Here is a 23674-nt window from a genome sequence, read left to right on the forward strand (position 1 = left end):
GCCCATGAGGGGTCAGGGCACGGACAGCGCCAGGGGTCCGGCATGTGCCACGCTGGCCATAGCCCTGGGCCAGGCGCTCAGGGGTCTGGAAGACGCAGCTCAGGGCCGGTTAGCCGAAGAGTAGGAAGCCGGGGTGGGAACTCACCACCATGAGTAAGTCTCTACAACACCCAGCCAGTCCAAAGCCGTTTTCCTTGCCGCCCCAGCTCTGCAGGAGAGGAGAGGGGGATTAGCAACATACAGAGCCCCCCAAGCCCGCCCCTGCCCCCACCCGCGGCGTGGGGGGCGCTCACCTCAGCCAGGTGCTGCAGCCGGGACAGCAGGGGCGCCCGCTTGTCGGAGCCCAGGCGCGTGATGTAGTTGGAGCGTTTGCTGAAGACGTAGAGCAGGTTCAGCACGGCCAGCACCACCTGCATGTCCGAGGAGGCCAGCAGCGTGGTCAGGTGCTGTGGGACGGCGGGAGGGGTTAGACGCTGCATGGGTCGAGGGGGGTTCTCGGGGCTCAGAGCTGGGGGACCCCAGCCCGAGAGAGAACCCAGGAGTCCTGGCTCACAGCCCCCCCCATTCTACCCACTAGCCCCACCTCAATGGAGCTGTAGAGATGCCGGGAGAAGCTGTACTCTATGAGCAGGGCGGTGAAGTTGAGTACAGCCAGCAGCAGGGCCTTGAGCTGCTCCCTCTCCGGCCGGTCACACACCAGCATCCACAGCATGTTCTCCACCGTCTGCCCGGCGTCGGCCAGGATGCCGTCAAAGCGGTCGAGGAGATCCACCCAGTGGTACAGCTCGCACTGAACGGGGGGGAAAAAGGAGGAGACACGGGGGTGAGGGGAGCAGCCAGCGAACCCAGGAGTCCTGGCTCTCCCCTGCCCCGACATCTCTTCCCCGCCCCAGCCCCATACCAAGATGGGAGGCTCTTACCATATGCTAGAACTTAGACCGGCCACCAGGTAGTCTGTCCTGAGCCATGGACTTGGCTGGCGGCCACCACTCTGCTGGTCTGGATTACAGCTGGCGCACCTAGAGGAGATGACCCTGTCCCCCATTCCCCCACCCCCTGAGCCAATCAGTCCCCAGAGCTGGCGCCCCCTGGCGGGGACATGGTACCTTCTCCCCTCCTCAATCCTCAAACCCTTGGAAGCAGCTAGCCACGCTGACAGCGAACGAGCGATTCCTGCCAAACCCCCGGCAACACCTGGGGCTGGCCAGGGAGCCAAGGTCCCAGCTGGACAGGTGTCGAGCCGGAAGCAGTACCAGCCGAACGGCATGCGCACTGGACGCCTGGGAGACCCACCTTCCCGATGTTCCATGTCTTGATCTGTTGCAGTTCCAGCAGCAGCTGCTCATCGTTGCAGACTTTGAGCTTGTCAATCAAGGCCCTGCAGTCGGCAGGCTAGGAAGAGACAAGTGGGGAGAGGCAGGTCAGGGGGACCAGGCTGCTTCGGGCCTGGGGCAATGATCTGGCTGGACCCCCTCGCCCCAGGATTCCTCCAGCGTCCCGACAGCCCTAGGGCTGATTTCAAACACACTGGGAGAACCCAGCGGCTCTGTGGGGCATCAGAGATGAACCCACAGGACTGAAGCCCAGACCTCTGGCATCAAGGGAGAGCACCCCCTCTTCACATAGCAGGGCCCCCAGAACACACCCTACAGGGAGCGACAGTTTTCACACTGGCTGGGTCTAGTGGTTAGTACGGGAGAGCCGGGAGTCAGGACTTCTGGGTTCTATCCTTGGGTCTGGGAGGGGAGTGGGGCCTAGTGGTTAGAGCAGGAGGCTGAGAGCCAGGACTCCTGGGTTCTCTCCCCAGCTCTGGATTCAGTTTGATCCCAGTAAAAATGGCAGCCCAAGCACGGCCTGGCAATTCCTAGGCCAGAGAATGTACATTCCATTGCGAAGGCAAGATCCCGCCTGCAGCAGTAACATCTCTGTCAGCGTGATGGCCCAGCTGGCCAGTAGCCCAGCACTCTGCTCCTTCGCCAGCCCCAACTCCTGTGTTTAATGGGGCATTTCCCCAGGAGCCTTCCAGCCCCCCAGTCATGCCTGGAAGGCCAGGTGTTCCAACCCCCAGCCATACTCACAGCCTCAGTGGGGGTTTTCTTCAGTTTCGTTCGGTCCACTTTCATTTTTTATTCTTTTCCACTTTCTGATCCTGGAAGGGAAGAGCGGAGAACAGATGGTGAACACAGAGGGGGCCAGGCACGGAGCCTCGCTGCCGGGTTTGTTCTGTTTGGGCTACTGTAAGGTCTGGGAACCCTAGTCCCAGTCCAAGGCCGCACCATGCCAGGCCTGGACAGACAGCTCACCAAGGCGGGTCCTTCCCCCACCAGGGACAATCTTGAGAGACAAGGCAAGGGGACAGGCCACGGATCTCACCCAAGGTCACAGGTTAGTGGCAGAGCGGGGGACAGAACCCAGGAGTCCTGGCTCCCAGTCTCGCCCCCCGCCCCCGCCACTAACTGCTACTTCCCATCCTCAGCCAATCAAAATTGAGGACCCCATGTGGCCATGCCGCAGTTACCCCGACTTGAGACCAGGGTGTCAGCCTCCAGACCAGGGTCCCCCTAATCACAGACTCCAGCTGCCCCACCCCCTTCCCAGATCAGGGGGTTTCCCACTGCACCAGGTGCCACTCAGTTCCCCCCTCCCCAAACAAAATCAGCCCCCTCCATTGAGCCAGCCCAGCTCCAGCCCCCTTCCCACCGTGCCCAGTGCGGCCCATCCCACTGGAGAGGGGAAGGGTGACCCCCAAGAGTTACCCCGGGCAGGGCAGGGCGACAGTGCCACGTATGGGTAGAGCCAAGGCGGACTCTGTCCCCAGCCAACCCACATATCTGTCCAATAGCCTGGAGTTATGGGAATGCCCCCACCCCTCCAACCCATTCACTGCTTTCACCCCTCCCCCAAACCCAGGCAGGGTCTCCAGTCCGGCAGCAGCAGACCTGAGCCCAGGGGGTTTGAGCGCCTCACAAAGGAATCTGCTTCTGACCCTCGATTTAGGCTCCAGTCCTGACCTTGACTCAGCTATCCCGGAAGAGACGCTTGGGGTGAACCTGATGGTCCCCCGCCAGCGGGCAATTCTTGAGATCTGGGTCTGACCCCTGGGCATCCAAATGGCTTTGTTGCTCTGGGCTGCAGTTGAACAGCTGTTCAAGGAGCACAATTTTTGGGACAGGCACTGGCTATGCAGCACGGGGAGGGAGGGACCCCGATCTCAGCTGAGCCCCCTTGATCGGGGGAAGAGGAGAAAACACCTGGGCCCTGTTTGCATCACAAGGGCCGAGCAAGCCAGCGGCATGGCTGGATTGGAACCCACCCCAGGGAAATCAACAGCAAAACAAAAAAACCTGTCACCCCAAGCACAATCTGCCTTCAGAGTCAGAGCGAGACAGACAGCTTCCAGGCCTGCAGATCAGCCCAGAGGGGAGGGATCGGGGCCTGAGCAAGGCACTAAATCAGAAAAGGGGGCCCAAACAGCCACAGCGTCTAGTTTCAGGAGTGGCTTCATCGTCTTCCCTAGCAGCCACGGGCCCGCAATGCTTTATTCGGCACCAATGCCACCACTGCTGGATTGCGGTGTCCAGTTCAATCAGAGAAGGGTTGGAGAAAAGCCACAATTAAAAGGATTAGCAAACTGGCTTTCAAGCGACAGACTCCAGGAGCTCCAGCTCTTCAGCTCCCCAATGAGAAGGTGTCTAGCCATGGGGAACCAACATTTGAGAACAGGAACGGGCTCTTGGATCCTGCAGAGAAAGGTCTAACAGGCGTGGCCATGCAGGTCAGACCAGCCGAGCCTGGCCTCACAGTACCAACTGGGAACAGCACAGACCACGGCATGAGCTGGACAACAGCATGGGAGGGAGACCTTGGGCCCCATGCCAGAGCCTGAGCCAGAACTAGCCACTTCTCCTTCGGGCACATGACTGGCCGCTGACCCCTGCCCTTGCAATCTGCTTTTTAGGGTCAGGCTTCCCTGCAAACAAAGCCGGGGCCAGTCAGGCCGGAACTACAGCTCCCAGAAGGCAGTGGGCTTGCCTCGGCCTTCGCTGATGACATCACGGCTCCAGCTCTGGAACAATGAATGTGCAAAAAACCCCCAGAGGAGCAGGAGTGGGAGGCGGTTTGAAGAGACGGGGTTGGGGATGGGGGGGTGGCGGGAGGAAGGCCATGCTCAGGGCCGCTGGAGCAGACTCGGGTCCCAAAATCCAGTGTGCGCAGCACGTGTGCAACAGGGGAACCTGAGCTGTAAGAATACAGCGCGTCCTTCCGTGCTTTGACCGTTCCCTGCCTTTCCCGGCTCTGGCAAAGGAGCCGACTGGGTCGTTCAGAGCCTACAGACTAGGAGCAGCCCTGCCTGCTTCTTCTCAGTCTTTCACCACAGGATAAAGGGCCCGCGGGGGATCTCATCTGGCCCCCTGTATTGCACAGGGCAGGGAACTGCCCCCAACAGGTCCCAGAGCAGATCTTTTGGGGGAGGGAGCCTGAGCCTGATTTACAGATGGAGAATCAGTCGCTCCCTTGGTTGCTCACTCTTGGGTCAGGCTGAGAAGCTGGAGCTGAAAACTAGGACTCCTGGGTTCTGCTTCCAGCTCGGAGGCGAGAGGAGTGGAATGGGGAGCGAGGACTCCTGGGTTCTGTTCCCACCTTGGCAGCAAGCAATTTCTTGCCAGGGCTCCCTAAGCCAAGCCAGGTGAAGCATTCGGGTCCCTGGGCAGAGGCTCCCCAAGTAGATTGTGAGCTTAGGCTAGGGCCACACTATGCAATTACTTGGGCCCCTGGGCACCATAGCTGGACCGGGCCGTGCACCGGTTGGTGTACACAGCGCTAGGTCGGCGGGCAACGAACCGACCTGCCCGCATTATGATTGCCTCATCTCTCGCTTCACATGCCTGTCGCCAGCTCTTTTGGGGCCAGGCGACGGACGAAACCATCCCCTTCTGATCAGGGGATCGGGCCGCGGTCCAGAAAGCCCACGCCGAGTGCTTTCAGACACTAGACAAAGCTGGTGGCCAGGAGAGGGCCAGGAAGCAGCACGTGCACCAAATTTGTCCTAGACTGCTAGGACCACTTGTCAGAAGCGCCAAAGACCCCTGACCCCAAGCCCAGAAGAAAAATGATCTAAGCAAAGGAACGCAGCTTGCCAGGGAAGAGAACAGCAGAGACTCACAGGCTCTTGGACTGCAGGGCACATGCCAAGCACCAGTTTCTAACAGTCAAGGGGGAATTAGCCACTGACACAGACCCCTGAGGGAAGCGACCGATGTTCCCTCGCTTGTCGTGCCGAGATCAAGACCACACACCTTGCTCGAAGACAGGCAAGTTTAGGACTCTGTGGGAAACTGTCTTGCGTTGTATTATTTAGATCTAGTCTGACCTCCAAGATCCTTCTAACCTTCTGCCCACCCTCCTGGAGCTGAGCCACGGCCCGGCTAGCCTTAGACCAAGGCTTGGTCTCAGTCAGTGGCCAGTGGACACTGTAAGAAGCCCTGAAGTTACAGTTTTAAGTTTCCCTTCCAGATAACCAGAGTTTGGCTCAACCCAAAGGAGGAGAATTTAGATCCCTTTCCAGAGCTTCTTTACCTTGTACAGTATCTCTGTATGTTCATGTGACCGGTACACGTGTCCACGCCTGCTAAAAAGTTCTCGGCCAGGAGTTCCATCAGCTAACTGGGTGCCGCGCACTTAAAGGAAGTTTCCTTTGATCACTTTGGAGTTAGAGACCATTGGGAACCCAGGAATCTTGGCTCCCAGCCCCCTGGCTCTCACTCGCTACAGAACCCAGGAGTCCTGGTTTTGCAGCACTGCAAACATGACTGAATAAATTGGACGACTCATTCAAAAATGAGAGCAACCCGACAGATCGGAGGAGCACAGAAAGTGCCGCTTTTCTTAAAAGCGAGTCAGCGAAGAGACCGGCTCTAGTTTAAGCAGGAATGAATTCAGAGACGTCCTATGGCCGGGGTAAACAGGAGGCCAGACGTCCATTTGGAGTATGATTTCACAAGCCGCCAGGACAAGTGTTTGAAAGGCAGGTCTTGGGGGAGCAGCAGCCAAGGCCACATGTCACAGCGGGGCTGGGCCCGGGGGAGGTTTGTTAGCCCACAGGCCGGTTGGACACAAAGGAGCCCACCTTCCTGGAAGCTGGGGAAATGTACTGGTCGAGACGTTCTTCACCGAGGCCAATCTCAGAGCTCTGACCTTCTGGAGCACAGCCAGCACTCCTTTCCACCCAAAGGAAGTCATTAATTATAGCCTGACAGAGCACAGGACTGGGAACCAGGTCCTCACAGATCACGCAGTCCTGTGGCTCAATTTATCCTTTCTAAAATAACCACATGCTCTATAAACATGAGCTCCAACAGCCTGCAAGGCACAGGAGGTCAGACCAGACCGAACTGAGGTCCCTTTTGAGGTCCAAAGCTCTTTCACACTCCTTTGGGGGGTGGTTAGATTAAGTTCTTCCGGCCAGGACCTGCTCAGCTCCCTGCACAGCTGACTACTCTAGACGCCATGGTCAGGCCAAACTGAACTATCACAGAGGAGCCTTCCGGCCACATAAGCTAGGAATCCAGAACTGGAACAATGGGATCTTCCCCCTGCTTTTATAGAAGGGAAGCACAAGGCATAGACTGATCAACTGAACCCAGGAGTCCTGGCTCCCGGTTCCAGACGCCTGCCAGAGGAACTTCCAACTCCTGCACCGCTGGTCAGGTCATTAGTGGTAACCGTCCTGGCTCGTGGAGTCTGCCCCACGGCAGATTGAGTTCTAGCGACCAGTGTGCTCTCCTGCTCCGAATTGGGCACCAGCCAGCCCTGGGGCCGGACAGAGGGATCCGGCCCTACAGAGCACAGGACCCGGGACGGGGGAGGCAGCTGGAGGGGAGAAACCCAAGGAGACAATGAGCCAATCCTGGCCTGATTGGGTTCTAGCCCAGGCAGCCCACGTGACAGTGGATTTTGCTTCCCCAAAGGGCAGGTGGTGCCATGCGCTGGGACTTTTGTGCCAGAATAAGAGCTGCGGTTTGATTCCCAGGTCGGGGGTGGGGGACAGTTGGATGAATGTCACCGGTAAGAAAAGCTGACTTGGGGGGAGGGTGTATCTCGGGCCCAATCTGTTCAAACAGCCCCATATGTGGGCCACTCAGCCTATCCTTCGCACACACGAGGGGCACCGAATTTCAAGGCAATCTGAGGAACCGTGCGGATTTGTCACTTGTTTTAACACCCTTTGATCCTGGCACAGACTCCGGCGCAGGCCGGTGGCTGGGGCCAGCTTTTCACATTGCTTTTCTGTCTCTTTCCCCTCCCACCTTTCACCGGTCTAGACTGTGAACTCCTTAGGGCAGAGACCGTCCAACTAGGTGTCTGTCCAGCACCCCATGAAGCCAGGGTTTTCACAGGCCCCGCAGCCAAGCCCTGGGGGCTGCCACCATCTCAGTCAGCCTGACTGGGCACCGTTGCTCTGCAGCATTTCAATTAACAGGGACACAGCGACAGGCTTCCCTTGAAAGCTCCTGTCCCTCTTCTGATGGCGACTGACTTGGGCTCCGAGCCTGGGTTACAGATCACTGCTAAGTTTGGCCACCTTTCCCAGCACCGCGCCCACGTTCCGGCTAGGCCCTAGGGAGAGGAGCTTCCGCAAGCATTCGCTAGAGTCAACGCAGCCTTCAGAGCAGAAACGCCGCGCCTAACCCCCCGGCCGGCCCAAAAAAGCTGACAAAGCACTTCCTGCTGGGTGACCCAGTTTGCTAGAGAAACCAGCCTTCGATGGGAACCAAAGCCCGGTCGTGGGGCGGGGCCCGTCCGTACATACCCTGCTTGGCGAGGCCTGTGATCCTACCCCACCAGACATCTCAGGAGGGCTGCAGGCCAGTGGGCCCCCACCGCTCCAGGTTGGCTGCCTTAACTTGGCAAAACAACCGGAACCTGGATGCTGGCTGCTCCCAGAGCCTGCTGCTCCTCTCTGCTCCAGCCGCAGGCCCTGAGGCTGTGGGGCAGATTGCGTTAGCTCGCTCTTCTCCTTGCACTGGCTGGTTTTAAAAGCCACCTGGCCACACTTTCGCACAGCTCTCAGCTGAGCTGGGGCTGCTGCTCCGATGATAGGCTTCCCCCAGCTGGGCACTGCCCAGACACCCACCCTTCGCTACCCCTCGAGGAGCCATGCTCCAGCCTGAAACTGAAAGCCAAAACTCCCATGGCATCCCCAGCTGAAGAGCCTGGGCCGGGAGCTCCCAGCCGCACAGAGCACGGCCGACACTCACCAGACTGCCCCACGGCAAGAGCTATGCGTCCACTTCCCATCGTCAAATCTGTTCAGATCAGACTGATCAGGAAGCCAGTCTCCTCCTGCCCCTCACCCCCAGCAACACTGGACACTCTAGAAGGGACCAAAGCGTCGTCCTCCACAGACTTCCTCCCAGGGGATTTGCAGACAGACACCTTGCAACCCGCAGCTGCTTAGTCACGGCCATGACTCCACGAGGAGTTTTCGTTTCGGTTCTGGAACAAGAGAGCCCTCCGCCCCCGCCTAATAAATAGCTGTCCACTCACACGGCAATGCCAAAACCATAGGACAAACCTGGAGCGCGCCAGGACTTCCAGCCCCATCTTTTGCATCCTGCCTGCTGTGGCTCACTGCTCCAGCAGCTGTACCTCCCGAGATCAGCCGTGCTGTCGCTAACTGGCGCTAGACAAACCCCTGTGCTGTGGGGTGGGGAGCTGCTGGGGCTGTGAAGCTCAGAGCCTTCCCCACCCAAAACTCCCCCAGCAAAGGGGCAGCAAGGAACAGCATGCGGAGGTCGGAATGAAGGGGGCCGCCTGGGCTTGATCCCTGGCTTTTAGATACTCATACGCCCATCCCCTATGTGGGGTCTCTCAATCTGTAGGTCGCTGATCCTCAGCCTCCCTGTGAGGAAGGGCAGTGCCAGCAGCAGCTCTGCCTCAGTTTCCCAAGCTCAGAGACTTGCCCCTGCAGTCTCAGTTCCCAAGCTAGCACCCTAACTGCCAGGCAGTCCTGCTAAGGCCAGAGAGGTGGGGTGAACGCCATGCGCCCGAGACCCCGGACAGGCCTGAACTCATTCCTGCCGGAACTAGAACAGAGCTCTTTGAAAACATCCCGGACAGACTTTGCCAGCGCTGGCAAATCCAGCGTGACCTTCAGCAAGCGCTTCATTCGCCTCCCTGTGCATCTCATTTTTCCTCTGAATTTGTTCGGCTCCAACGGTCGGATGGAGCTGAGAGGGCTCTTCAAACTGGGATCGAGTCACCCCTTAGCCTTCTTTGTGAAGTTGTGTTTGCTCTTTCTGGTTAACAAGGAGTCCCTGTGGGTCCTTAGAGACTAAAATTTGGGCATAAGCACAAATCAGACATCAAGAATTATAATATTCAAAAACCAGTAGAACACTTCAATCTCCCTGGACGCTCAATCAGACTTAAAAGTGGCAATTCTTCAACAAAAAACTTCAAAAACAGACTCCAACAAGAAACTGAAGAACTGGAATTAATTTGCAAACTGGACACCATCAAATTAGGCCTGAATCAAGACTGGGAGTGGCTGGGTCACTACAAAAACTAATTTCCCCCCTGCTGACACTCACACCTTCTTGTCAACTGTTTGAAATGGGCCACCTTGATTACACTGGCATCATTAGCACTACAAAAGTGATTTTTCCTTCCTTGGTATTCACCCCTTCTTGTCAACTGTTGAGACTAGCCCACTTCCATCTTAATTGGATTGGCTCGTTACCACTGACACCCACTTGGTAAGGCAACACCCGCCTTTTCATGGGCTGTGTATTTATACCTTCTTACTGTATTTTCCACTCCATGCATCTGATGAAGTGGGTTTTAGCCCACGAAAGCTTATGCCCAAATACATGTTAGTCTCTAAAGTGCCACAAGGACTCCTCGTTTTTGCTGATACAGACTAACACGGCTACCGCTCTGAAACCCGTCAGAAAGAGAGAAACACTCTGGGAGCTCAAAGGCAAGTTTTCCCATCCGTTCTCTCCAGCTGATCGACACCCGCCTTGAATCATGGGCACCAGAATGGGACACACTATTCCAGCAGTGGTCACACCAGTGTCAGATCCAAAGGAAACAATCTCAGTCCTTCCCGTGTGAAGCTGGCCAAGTCAGGCGTGTCTCCAGTCCCCATCTCCACGGAAGGTTTCCTACCCTAGCGAGAACATCAGCTCTTTGGGGCGGGGACCGTCTCTCCTAGGGACACTGCTCAGCAAGCAGCACTTAGTCATTCTGCTCACACCCAAGCCCCAAAAAGCCTGCTGGGCAACACGCTGCATTCAATGCAAAACCCCCACAGGTGCAAGTCTGGTGACTATTTTAGTTGCAGTGGTTTGGGCATTACGGTAGCCACTTTGTACAAAGACAACGAGACGCAGGATGGGAGAGGGACAGCGGCACCGACAGGGAAAAGAGTCGCCAGATGGGGCAGCAGGAACAGACCCCACCCACTACGCTATGTTGCTTCAGCCTGCAAGAGCCCCCACTCACACCCATGGCACGTTGATCCGACTGTGCAGTGACACTTGTGACTTAACACGTGGCACGGGGGCAGGGGCCTGGCTGCTGTGAGCACTCTGTTGCCAGAGGTTTTGAAGTCTTGGACGAAATACAGCACTGCATGGCTCCGAAGTTATCAGACTAAAAGGCGTTTTTCCCCCCCAAGTCCCTGGCCTTCTGTGTCACGTTAATGCGAACAGCCGGGCTGTGGAACCTGAGAAATCTCCGATGCAGAACAAAGTGCAGCCACCTCTCGTGCAGAGAGCGGCAGCTAAACAGAACACAGCAAGCTGCAGGACAGTGAGGGAGGGGGATTCTGGGCCACCAAGGAAGCCCCATGAAAAGCAATATAGGATCTTTAGCAGCTTACTTAAGACTTTGGGCTCTTTTTGTTCTGTGTTTGTGAAGCGGCTAAAACAAGGGGCTCCTGGGACTGCCACCATACAAGTAACCTGCGCAGAGCAGAAGGGACCTTGGCTGAAGATGCCAACAAAGCGAGAAGCAAGATGCTCTGGGAGCGATCAATGCAGGTTGAGTCCAGTGTGACCTGGGAGTCAAGCTGGTTTCAGGGCAGACAGCGTGCTTAAATCCAACAGGGGAGGTGGCAAACTCTTCAGGGTCAGTACCCCTGTTTGAGCTACAAATCCTGCTCGGCCATCTCCACTCTTCAAATGTTGCTGGGGTCTTCAAATACACTTTCTGGCTTGCGGTTTTCAAACAGGATGGTTTGCTTCAGTCCTTGATAGCAAAGCACAGTGTGAGCACAAGTCACCCGACGGTAAGGATGAGGGAGCCCTTTGAGCCAAGATCCAACCAGAGACATTCCGGCCCAACACGGCCCACCTGTTAAAAGCAGAGCCGGAAAGAGAGACCTACGGATTGTCACTGAGCGCCTTCACTCCAGGTCTTGAAGGACATTGTTAGCCTCCAGTTACAGGCCCTGTCCCACTGCTGAGCTAGCTAGGAGATCTTGGACAGGCAGTGGAGGGTGGAGGTGCCGGTCTTGTGGGGTCACAGGCCAAACGTTCCGAATCCACCCAACCAGTTCCTGCCCTTCTAAAGGGAGCCATCCCCTCAGAAGTGTTAAGGCTAGAAAGGAACCGTAGATCTAGTCCGATCTCTTGTACAGTGAGACCACAGGACCCCTGTGCTGAGCTCAACAAACTGCAGTTGAACAAACATCCCTCTTACAAATACACCCAGTCTCGACTGAAGACCTGCGTGATGGAGACCCTCTTACCACATCCCTGCACAGGTCTGTCCCAACGGCCAGCCAGCTTACTCCTGACTTTCATCCATCGCGGATCAGCTACCAAGCCAGCGATCTCAACCTGCCTCCTGGGTGAGATCCAAGAGCTGTCTGAGGTCCCATCTCTTCTCCCCAGGCAGTGGTTAAGTCACCTCTTAACCTTCACTTCCATAAAGCTACTTCAGTTGTTTACCATGCGAACCTTGGACGGCCCCCGTGGTTCTTTTCCAAACCCTCTCCTCGTTTTCCCAGCGTCGTTCTAGATCCACTGGGGCACCAGACCTAGACGCAACCTCCCAGTGACGCAGCCCCGTCTCTGCAGGTTTTTTAATGTACCCAGCGTAGGTGCACCCCCACTTTAGCAGCTGGGACTCCCTGGCACATGTAAAACATTCCCCACGCCTGCCTCGCTAGCTTCCCAGTTTCAGCCTTGCCACTAACAGCTCCAATGACAGCCATCCATCAGCCACACGGTAGCCCTCAGCGCGCGCTAGTCCATTTCTCGCCTCCTGCCCGACAGCAACCATCGCTCCTGTAGTGCTCCGCACAAGCGCCTTCCCCTTGCCAGGTGCTGTACGGAGGCTGCTCGCTGCCTTACAGCTCAACAAAGGCCGGGGAAAGGAAAACACACACAGACGTGAAGCCAGCAAGGCAGAGGCAGCAGCAGAAGCCAGGAGTCCTGCCTCCCACCTCCGCGCCTCTTGTCCCTCACTACGCAGCCGCTGTTCTAGATGGAAATGAAAGCACTTGTCGTCGAACGCTGACCTCCAAGAGGAAACTGGGTGTGTATAACATTTGCCCCCCTACAGTCAACACCCCACGGCTTGGTGCATCCATGCGAAACTAACAGGCGAAGACACTGCACTAGCCTGATTTATAGTCCAGAGAGGCTCCTTGACGGGGCACCACCTCCATTCTCCACGAATGTCTAATAGTTTTCCCTGCCTACTAACTCCACCTATGATCAATGGGAGAAACAGGCTCTTTGGTTCACTTTGTAAAGCTCTAGCTTTGTACCGTCAGCTTCGCCGTTAGCCCTCATTTGTTCTGAGCTTTCCCAGTGAAAGAGGGGCCAGCTGGGGGCATGGGGACCTGCAAAGGCAGGGGGACAGGTGCATGATCAGCAAAGTGTTTTAACTGGCATGATTTCAGTTGGACAGTGGCCCCTGAAGTTTGTAACTTACCATTCCAAGGCCAGAAGGGATCATCCAAGCCTAACCTCCTGGCTAACACAGGCCAGAGAATTTCACCAGTTCCCCCCGGGGTGGAGCCCGACAACTTGTGTTTGGCAAAAGCATGTCCCAGAAGGTAGGCAGTCTGGATGGGAGCCTCCATCTCCATCCCCGGGAAGTGTGTCCCAAGAGTAAACCATCTTCTCTTTTAGAGACAGGCGCCTCATTTGCCATTTGAGTTTGGCTGGCTTTAGCTTCCAATCGTCTCACCACTAGAAGGGGCTTCGTACTCAAGCCTGGGATGAAGGTACTTAGACATGGATCACACTGTGCTGTAGCTCCACACTGGTGCTTAAACACACCCAATAAACTTTAATCCCCTTTAGTGTCTAACAAGCAACAGGATGAAGCATCCTGGGTGAGAAAGAGAACGGGGCCAGTGTGCCTGACTGCTCGTTAAGAGGAGTCGATCAGGGTCACATCAGGCTCCTTTATAATATTCCAGTCGGATTCTCTTTGCTCACCCAAGACCTCCCCGGGAAGAACCGGCTACCTCTGTCAAGTACAACGCCCGCCTGAGTGCCAGGACTCCTGGGGGTTCTGTGCCCCGCTCTATTCCTGTCACTGACAAGGTGGGACCACACACAAGCCACTACCTCCAAGCCTCAGTTTCCCCACTGATTAAACAGGCAGAAGTTTGAGACATGGAAAGCGCGGAGATCCTCTCACCAGTGATCTCTCTACCCCAGAGCGATTTACTCTGCACAGGTTCTAGACGTGGTGACAGCAGTACATGGAAGGCTGCAGGCTTTAGCAGCGAGGCCAGCTCTTCGGAAGCACACCCTTAAATGGCAGAGGTTGGAAGGCACAGTCACACATTTCTGGCCGGGGCTCTTGTCCTCCACAACAGAAGCAGCATGCTTGGTTCGAGAGGAGAAATCTGCCAATACTTTAACGAGGCAGGGGTTGGGAATACACCCAGCCACTCACTTCAACTCGCTGGCTCATCTGGAAAATTGCTCCAGTGAGCCAGGCAACAAGTGGAGCAAGTTTTAGTAACTCTGCCATTATGACACACATCCGATTAAGAGTCTCTGAAGGATCCAGGGCAGAATTGGTTCCACCAGCGATGTCCTATTTATCTGGCCACGCAGCCACCACTTAGCTACTGCTGAGGAAATGTGTCAGACAGCAGGACACAAAGCCAGTCTAGTGCATCTCTATAAACACACACCCCCCACACTCCCAATGACTACCTGCAGGCTCTGATCCTTGCTCCAATCAGTTTCATGGTTCTCTAAGATGCAGGCTTTTAAGAGACTGGAAAAAATGGCATCGTGGACTCAGTTACCCTGAATCTCCCATCAGCCGACAGTGGACAATGCCCGGAGGGCTGGCGGTTTCCAGTTCTGCCACAGCTCCGTCGAGTGAGCCTGCCTCCAGGACCGGCTCGCCGTTACTCACAGGCATGCCAAAGCAGGGGGAGTTGAAGTGGAAAAGGTTCTTTCAACTCTGTTTGATTCACAAGGCTAAATATGGGATTCCATAGTGACGCTGCATTTTAATCGGTACGTCAAGCCGTCTGAATCAGCCTTTTTTCAAAGAAAAACGATAGCTCCCCCACAGGGCTAACCCCAAGCCCACAGACAAGCCAAGAGGCTGGAGAATGCCGCTAAATCGGCTCTTCGCACCGGGTCTGACACCCATTCCAGATCACAGGGCAAAGCAGAGGGGTGCTGCAGACAGTGCACATACAGGCGGCATGAATGGTATTGCTGGACTTGGCTCAGGGCCTGAAACGGAGTCATGCTGGTCTGAACTCTTACAGAAAGGATCGTCACTTGAACCTAAAACATCTAACCTGGCAGTACACACCCTCTACATGCTGTCCTCTGGGTCCTGACTAGTGAAAGGCACCAGAAAGTTAGGTGACTTGACAGAGGTCACAGTCAGTGGCAGAACTGGAAACAGAACCCAGGAATTCTGGCTCCCAGCCCCATCCCCCTGCTCTCGCCACTGGACCCCACCCTTCTCCCAGAGCTAGGGAAAGAACCCAGGAGTCCTGGCTCCCAGCCTCGCTGTTCTAACCACTAAACACCACTCCGCTCCCGGAGTTGCGGAAAGAACCCAGGAGACCTGACACCCAGTACTTCACACCAGCAGCACTCAGGCCAGAGTTGGGGGTTATCCCACAGGTATTGGGGCATCAGACCACTCAGTCTCCCTTGCAGGAGGACAGCTATCAAGGCCCTGCGCTAACCATTAGACACACTCCCTTCACAGCGACCAAATCAATGTTCTTAAGGCAATGTAGCAATACCAAGGGGAGCCCGTAAGCACCTCCCTGCAATTCCAGGCGCTGAGCAGGCCGACAGTCCCAGGGAATGAACCTGGGACATTTCTAGGGCGGAAACCCTGGGACTGAGCCAAGACCCAGAGCTCAGACACACAATTCCACTGCATCACATCGGGTGCCACCTCACCTGAAGCTAACTGGACTTAATCAGGCAACTTTCCATGCTGCTGTAGGCTGGGAATTTGGGAAGAACCTAGGTGTCCAAAACCCATGGAACCCCGGAGTCCTGGCGCCCAGCCCTGCCACCTCCACTAACCCACTCCACCTCACCTCTGCCCAGAGCCAGAACGCATAAGGCTCTGAAAACCCCAGAAGAACTTACTTAACACCCACCACCTTCAGCACATATTCCATGCGAGGATCTCCAAGCACATCACCAGGGGACTGGTGAGCAGAAGCCTTATCTTTCAGAGAGGGTGGATGCCCTGGCCAGTATCAGAGCTGGCTCCAGGGCTTTCAGAGCCAGAACCTCCTCACCTTCAGCCACCAGGCGCCCTCTCTGCAACATGAGACAGAGCACTGTCTGGAGGCCAGAGCTCCATGCCTAGCTCTGCCTTGTTGTGAGCTCAGATGTGCCTCAGTTTCCCCTCCCACCAACACCTTGGGATAGGGGCATTCTCACTGCACATCCGTGTGGGCCCCAGCACACAGGCAGCCTCCCTGCCCTTGAGGGGGGGCGCCCCCTCAGAATAAAGATCAACCCAGAGAGAATACACCTGCTGGCTGCGGTGTTAGCCAGTTCACCGTGGACCCTTATGCCCCCTCATCAGAGGAGCTTCAGCGGCGTGGGTCGCCGTCTCCATCCTCTCACCATCGATACGCAACCACAGCTAGGGATCGCTGCCAGAGCAAAAAAGCCCAGCTAGGTCACCAACAAGCCAGAGTCACCGCTAGCTGACAGAGGTGAGCACCAGAGGTGCGCGGACACCCACCTGGAATCACAGCCAGTCCATGCTCAGTCCGGTCTGCTGTCCAAATCACTAATCCAGCACCCACGCTTCGCCCCAGCCGGCCAAGGGAAACACCTTCTGGTTTTCGCAGCCACTCTAATCCACTTCGACCAGACTAACTGAGGGCCTAGGAGGAACCAGAGACACGCGTGAGACCTGGCATTGGGGGCAGGTGGGGCAGAATCTACCGAGACCCCAGAATGGGCACGGGGCAGAGGCCAGACCATGGAGACCCAGGTATTGTGTTATACAGGGTAAAGAGCAGATACATCCCTAGCAGGCGAATTGGGCAATATATTGGGGGACAAGTCAAAGCAACTTAACAGCAGACAGGAAGCCAAGTGGGGTACCTGCAATACCATCGTATTCACCCTATGGTATCCCTGCCTGGCGTCGAAAGAGTGAACCTAGATGTGGTATTTACCCTTCCCTCCATACAAAACCCAGGAGTTATCTGATAACATTCAGACGCAGCAGCTCCCATACAAAACAAGGGGAAGTGCCTCTTCTCACACACCCCACACTGTTAACCTGTGGAACCCATGGCCACCTCACTTGTGAAGCCCAAAAGTAGATCACTGGGGTCCAAAAAGAACTGGGCAGCCCCATCGATGGATCTATCCTCCATGAAGTTATTAGCCAAGACAGTCAGGGACGCTTGGGACAGCCCAACTCTCTGACGGCCAGAAACTGGGAGGGGAAGATGCTGGGGGGGGTCCTTTCCAAAACTGCCCTGTTCTGTACGCTGCCCTGAAGCTCTGGGCCTGGCCACTGCAGGAGATGGGATACTGGGCTGGATGGACCATTGCTCTGCACCACTCTGGCCTGTCTTATGTTCTCACCTGCTACAAAGCAGGAAATCAGGGGGTGAAATTCCCTGGTCTGCGTTACACAGAAAGGGACATTGTGAGCTAATCTTACCCCCACCCTAGACAGATTTGCTTCACACACCACATCAGCCCCCCGAGAAAAGCACTGAGTGCTGTTATACATGCAAACAAAACAATAAAGAGCCAGGCAAGCCCTAGTCACCCAACAAGTATCCTGCCTTAACGTAGACTCTACGGTTATTTACAGGGAGTCTCCCACCTCTGCACACCACACACTATGCAGTTGGTCACCCCCAAACCGTGCTGAAAGCCAGCAGCAGGGAGAGGCCAGCTGGGCTCGAAGCTGATCAGGGCTCGGCCGCGGCAGACCCAACTTTTGGCAGCTACAGGATGAGCATGGGCAGCCCTGCGGTGCTAGAACAATCCCCGCCCCCATGCTAGGCTTCCCTGCTCACCTAGCATGGCTACATCCAGAGCAGAGCCCAGGCGTGGGTCCAGGCAAAGCTGGGGCTCCGCTCAGGGCAAAAAGGTCTGTGGGGCAGGCGGGAGGAGAGAAAATGGAGAAAAGTCTCCCCCTGAGCCGCCACTTCAATTTAGACCCAGAATTGGGAGGTTCTGCAGCTTCGCCCCACATGCAAGGGTGGGAAGAACTGCCAGCTCCAGGTCCTCCTCCGGAGAGATTTCTACAGCTTGGCCTAGGACGGGGGGAGCCCCAGAGCACCTCTACCAGCTGGGAGAGGAGGGATTTCCCCAATTACAAAGCTTCCTGGTGGGCTTCCCACCCAAACCTTGAGGCGGGGCACCATTTCCCCACACACCTAAAGAAATCAGGGAGACCTCCCTGACCCACCCTCTTTCACATCTCCCTACCGCAGTGGCACCCGCCAAAATAACTCCCCCTTTGGGCAAGACTCAGTTAGTGTCGTCCCCCTACACTAGCTTCAGGGGTCCCCCTTTGAGCTCTTCACTCCCTCCATCATCCCCTGCCTTTGGGGGTCATCCGTGCCCCTTCAAAGCCTTCCAGGTTTCATGGGGTACGGAAGCTCTGTTATGGAGTTGAGGGGAACTGGGGCAAATACCCTGCAAGGAGGGAGACAGGGGTCCTCATGGGAGGAGGGGTTTCAGGGCGAAGACCCTGTGGAAGGTAGCAAGTTCACTGCCCAGGAAGGGGAAATGACAGACTTTGGGGGACTGACAGTTTTCAGGGGAGTGGGGAAGCCAGGCACGGAATGGTGCGAGATGGACCCTCATGGGCAGGGGGAACCCATCCTGCACAGATCTGGGGGGGGGGGGGAGAGGAGGGGGAGGTCCCTGCCCAATGGGGATGGGAGAAGGGCAGTGGTCTATGGAAGAATGGTGCAGATCAGGCTGGGGGGGGGGGGTGTCTCCGTGGGGAGGAGGAGAAGGTCCCTGTCCAGGGGGTGGTAAGAGAGGGGCAGGCTTGCTGGTGGGAGGGAATGATCTCTCAAAGGAAAATGGGTTCTTCCCTGTGGGGGCAGGTCTCTATGGGAAGGGGGGAGAAGAGAGGCAGGGCTTGCTGGGGGTGAGAGCTCTATGGGGAGTGGAAAAGCAGGTCTCTGTCAGAGCATGGGAGAGAATCTCCTCTCTCATGGAGGGGGGCAGGTCACAGTCTGAGGGCACAGGTCTCCATGGGAAGCAGAGTCCCCTCTCTCCTGTGGCAGCAGTGGGGGCAGCGCTCCACATCTCCCAGCAGGGGTCAAGTCTCCCCTCTGTCCCTGTGGGGGGCAGGAAGGCAGCCTAGCAAGGTAGGGGGATATGACAGGGGCAGGAACCATGGGAGGGGGGATAGGCCCTGGCTGGGGCGACGTGGGGGGGGGCAGGACCCATGGCAGAATAGGGGTGATATTATGGGGGGCAGGTCCCTGGTTAGTAGAGTGGCAGGGGGATATGAGGGAGGGCAGCGGAGGGCACGACCCCCGGCCACGGGGATATGAGGGGGGGCAGCGGGGAGGGATGGGGGGCAGGACCCACGGCCGGGGGGGATATATGGGCAGGCGGCGGGGGCGGATGGGGGGCAGACCCCCACGGCCGGGGGGGGGAATATATGGGGGGCAGGACCCATGGCCGGGGGGGGGAATATATGGGGGGGCAGGATCCACAGCCGGGGGGATATACGGGGGGGCGGCAGGGGGAATGGGGGCAGGACCCACGGCCGGGCGGGGGGGGGGGGGAGGATGATATATGGGGGGCAGGACCGACGGCCGGGCGGGGGGGGGGAGAGGATGATATATGGGGGGCAGGACCCACGGCCGGGCGGGGGGGGGGGAGAGGATGATATATGGGGGGCAGGACCCACGGCCGGGCGGGGGGGGGGGGAGGATGATATATGGGGGGCAGGACCCACGGCCGGGCGGGGATGATATATGGGGGGCAGGACCCACGGCCGGGCGGGGGGGGGAGGATGATATATGGGGGGCAGGACCCACGGCCGGGCGGGGGGGGCAGGACCCACGGCCGGGCGGGGGGGGGGGGAGGATGATATATGGGGGGCAGGACCCACGGCCGGGCGGGGGGGGAGGATGATATATGGGGGGCAGGACCCACGGCCGGGCGGGGGGGGGGAGAGGATGATATATGGGGGGCAGGACCCACGGCCGGGCGGGGGGGCAGGACCCACGGCCGGGCGGGGGAGGATGATATATGGGGGGCAGGACCCACGGCCGGGCGGGGGGGGGGGGGGGAGGATGATATATGGGGGGCAGGACCCACGGCCGGGCGGGGGGGGGGCAGGACCCACGGCCGGGGGGGAATATATGGGGGGGGACGGCGGAGGGACGCCCCCCACGAGGAGTAGGGCCCAGCGCAGGCGGGTCCCTCCCCGGCCCCGGCGGTACCTGCTCCGGGCGCGGGGTCAGTGCCAGGCCCAGCCGCCTCCCGCCGCCGCCATCTTAATAGCAGCCCCGAGCCTCAGCCCAGCAGGCAGATCCCGCGAGAACTCCCTGCCTACCGCCCAGGGACGGGATCCCGCGAGACTTCGGGAGAGAAATCCCGCGAGAGAAGCTCCGACCACTCTCTCCCGCGAGAACGGAGTGGGGCAGATCCCGCGAGACTTGGCGGGAGTGACTTCACCGCGCTGGAGCAGGCGGGACAGAGCTCGCGAGAGTTCAGGCGACAGTTCACGTGAGACTTCGCCGCAGAGCTTTCCCGCAAGAATGGAGGACGGAGATCTCGCGAGACCTTGTCGGTTCCCATACGCATTCAATGCCGGGGTAGCGATCCTCGGAGCGAGAAGGGACGAGCGAAATCTCGCGATAGTTCGGGGAGCAGAATTCACAGCGAGGCCGCCTGCTCAGTATAAAATCCCGCGAGACGTGATGGTGAAAATCTCGCAGGGGTCGTGAGACTCATCACTTTAACCGCTTACGGCCCGGAATAAAGTGGAGGCGAGATCTCACGAGACTTGAGGCCGCAGATCTCGCTTTGGTCCCGCCCTCCCCATGAGACTAAACTACCTTCGGCCCAGTAAGAAAATCGCGCGATAACTGGAGACGGATCCTCGCGAGAACTCACTCCCCGGGCTGTAAGAAAACGGGAAAACTCGCGAGAAGTCGGGGGGGGGGAATGAACGCCCCCCCCCCGCCGTCCCAGGAGCTCGAAGGCGATGGGAGCCCTGAGGGGAAATCGCGCGAGAACTCACCGTCTCCAAGGCGACAGGGGGCGAGAACGGCCGGCTGTGCCTGGGTGGCTAGACAAGAGCCGACGTGAAGTATCGCGATGAGAGGAAACCACGCGAGAGCTCCGACCAGCGACGCTATCGCGCTTCCTCCAAGGACATTTCTAATCACGCGAGATCTCAGGAAGCTGTCTCGCCCACTCTCAACTCTCGCGAGATCTCTGACGACGAACTTCCGCCTTAGATCCCGAGTCTCGCGAGACCTCGCTGCTAAGGCCGAATCCCAGACATTCTTGAGACAAATGTAACTTTATTGAGCCGGCTCCAGGCGGACACGCGAGAGGGCGGGGCCTGAGCGAGCCTCGTCCCTCCCCCGTGCGGTCACGTCACATGGCCCCCCAGGCTAATGGCGGGGCAGAGCCACTGGGGGGAGGGGGCTGGTATGGGGGGTTGAGAGGCCGGGGGGGCGGGGCGGCTGGTATCGGGGGCACAGAGCCCCCTGGGGGGATGGTATGGGGGATTGAGAGGCCCGGGGGGGGCGGCTGGTGGGGGGGGGCACAGAGCCCCCTGGGGGGAGGGGGGATGGTATGGGGGATTGAGAGGCCGGGGGGGGGGGGCGGCTGGTATCGGGGGCACAGAGCCCCCTGGGGGGAGGGGGGATGGTATGGGGGATTGAGAGGCCCGGGGGGGGGCGGCTGGTGGGGGGGCACAGAGCCCCCTGGGGGGAGGGGGGCTGGTATGGGGGATTGAGAGGCCCTGGAGGGAGGGGGAGCTGCTGTGGGGTGCACAGAGCCCCTGGGGGGGAGGGGGGATGGTATGGGGGATTGAGAGGCCCGGGGGGGGGCGGCTGGTGGGGGGGGCACAGAGCCCCCTGGGGGGAGGGGGGATGGTATGGGGGATTGAGAGGCCCGGGGGGGGGCGGCTGGTGGGGGGGGCACAGAGCCCCCTGGGGGGAGGGGGGATGGTATGGGGGATTGAGAGGCCCGGGGGGGGCGGCTGGTGGGGGGGGCACAGAGCCCCCTGGGGGGAGGGGGGATGGTATGGGGGATTGAGAGGCCCGGGGGGGGGCGGCTGGTGGGGGGGGCACAGAGCCCCCTGGGGGGAGGGGGGATGGTATGGGGGATTGAGAGGCCCGGGGGGGGGCGGCTGGTGGGGGGGGCACAGAGCCCCCTGGGGGGAGGGGGGATGGTATGGGGGATTGAGAGGCCCTGGAGGGAGGGGGAGCTGCTGTGGGGTGCACAGAGCCCCTGGGGGGAGGGGGGATGGTATGGGGGATTGAGAGGCCCGGGGAGGGGGAGCTGCTGTGGGGTGCACAGAGCCCCTGGGGGGGAGGGGGGATGGTATGGGGGATTGAGAGGCCCGGGGGGGGGCTGGTATGGGGGGCACAGAGCCCCCTAGGGGGAGGGGGGATGGTATGGGGGATTGAGAGGCCCTGGAGGGAGGGGGAGCTGCTGTGGGGTGCACAGAGCCCCTGGGGGGGAGGGGGGATGGTATGGGGGATTGAGAGGCCCTGGGGGGGAGGGCCACAGAGCCCCTTGGGGAGAGTGGGGGAGATGCTGTGGGGTGCACAGAGCCCCTGGGGGGAGGGGGATGGTATGGGGGATTGAGAGGCCCTGGGGGGGGCTGGTATGGGGGGCATAGAGCCCCCTGTGGAGAGTGGGGGAGATGCTGTGGGGTGCACAGAGCCCCTGGGGGGAGAGGGGATGGTATGGGGGATTGAGAGGCCCGGGGGGGGGGGCTGGTATGGGGGGCACAGAGCCCCCTGGGGGGAGGGGGATGGTATGGGGGATTGAGAGGCCCTGGAGGGAGGGGGAGCTGCTGTGGGGTGCACAGAGCCCCTGGGGGGGAGGGGGGATGGTATGGGGGATTGAGAGGCCCTGAGGGGGAGGGCCACAGAGCCCCTTGGGGAGAGTGGGGGAGATGCTGTGGGGTGCACAGAGCCCCTGGGGGGAGGGGGGATGGTATGGGGGATTGAGAGGCCCTGGGGGGCACAGAGCCCCCTGGGGAGAGTGGGGGAGATGCTGTGGGGTGCACAGAGCCCCTGGGGGGAGGGGGCTGGTATGGGGGACAGAGAGGCCCTGGGGGGAGGAGGGGCTGGTGTGGGGGCACAGAGCCTCCTGGGAAGAGTGGGGGGGGGCTGGTATGGGGGATAGAGAGGCCCTGGGGGGAGGGGGAGCTGCTGTGGGGTGCACAGAGCCCCTGGGGGGAGGGGGGATGGTATGGGGGATTGAGAGGCCCTGAGGGGGAGGGCCACAGAGCCCCTTGGGGAGAGTGGGGGAGATGCTGTGGGGTGCACAGAGCCCCTGGGGGGAGGGGGCTGGTATGGGGGATAGAGAGGCCCTGGGGGAGGAGGGGCTGGTGGGGGGGCACAGAGCCCCCTGGGGAGATGCTGTGGGGTGCACAGAGCTCCTAGGGGGAGGGGGGATGGTATGGGGGAATAGAGAGGCCCTGGGGGAAGGGAGGGCTGGTAGGGGGCACAGAGCCCCTGGAGAGAGTGGGGGAAGATGCTGGGGGGTGCACAGAGCCCCCAGGGGGAGGGGGCTGGTATGGGGGATAGAGAGGCCCTGGGGGGAGGAGGGGCTGGTGGGGGGCACAGAGCCCCCTGGGGAGATGCTGTGGGGTGCACAGAGCCCCTGGGGGAAGGGGGCTGGTAGGGGGGATAGAGAGGCCCTGTGGGGAGGCAGGGGCTGGTGGGGGGGGGTACAACCCCTGGGAGGAAGGGGGGGCACAGAGTGCCTGAGGGGAGTGGGGGGGGCTGGTATGCAAGACACAGAGCCTGTGTGTTGAGGGGGGCTGGCGTGGGGAGCACAGAGCCCCTCTGTAGAGTGGGGGGGCTGGCCTGGGAGGCTCTGTTGTTGGTCGGGGTCTGTGCAGCGCCTGGCAGGATGGAGTCGAGGGGTGTCTTGGCAGCACCTGACGTGATGTCGCCCCACGCTGGGGGGTCCCATACTCTGAGATAGCGCGT

The 23674-nt window shown here is 59.1% G+C and overlaps 1 protein-coding gene across 8 annotated transcripts in view; it reads right to left on the minus strand.

Annotated features, from left to right (window-relative positions):
• HUWE1 (HECT, UBA and WWE domain containing E3 ubiquitin protein ligase 1) overlaps window positions 1-20831 on the minus strand; it is a 59112-nt gene extending 38281 nt beyond the window's left edge. For 6 of the 8 annotated variants that reach the window (XM_073321504.2, XM_073321505.2, XM_078850227.1 and 3 more), the window contains exons 1-7: window positions 19931-20037; window positions 16228-16372; window positions 2079-2149; window positions 1294-1392; window positions 584-790; window positions 294-446; window positions 146-208 (exon numbers count right to left, since the gene is read on the minus strand). In XM_073321504.2, the coding sequence (XP_073177605.1) occupies window positions 146-208; window positions 294-446; window positions 584-790; window positions 1294-1392; window positions 2079-2123 (567 nt within the window). In that variant the 5' untranslated portion in view covers window positions 2124-2149; window positions 16228-16372; window positions 19931-20037. Of the gene's footprint in view, window positions 1-145; window positions 209-293; window positions 447-583; window positions 791-1293; window positions 1393-2078; window positions 2150-8258; window positions 8488-16227; window positions 16373-19930; window positions 20038-20733 lie in introns of those variants that run through there. The other 2 variants (XM_073321499.2, XM_073321500.2) reach the window with 2 other exon arrangements.
• Window positions 20832-23674: the final 2843 nt, after the last annotated feature.

Source organism: Lepidochelys kempii, chromosome 23 (assembly GCF_965140285.1).
Source record: "Lepidochelys kempii isolate rLepKem1 chromosome 23, rLepKem1.hap1, whole genome shotgun sequence".
NCBI lineage: Eukaryota > Metazoa > Chordata > Testudines > Cheloniidae > Lepidochelys > Lepidochelys kempii.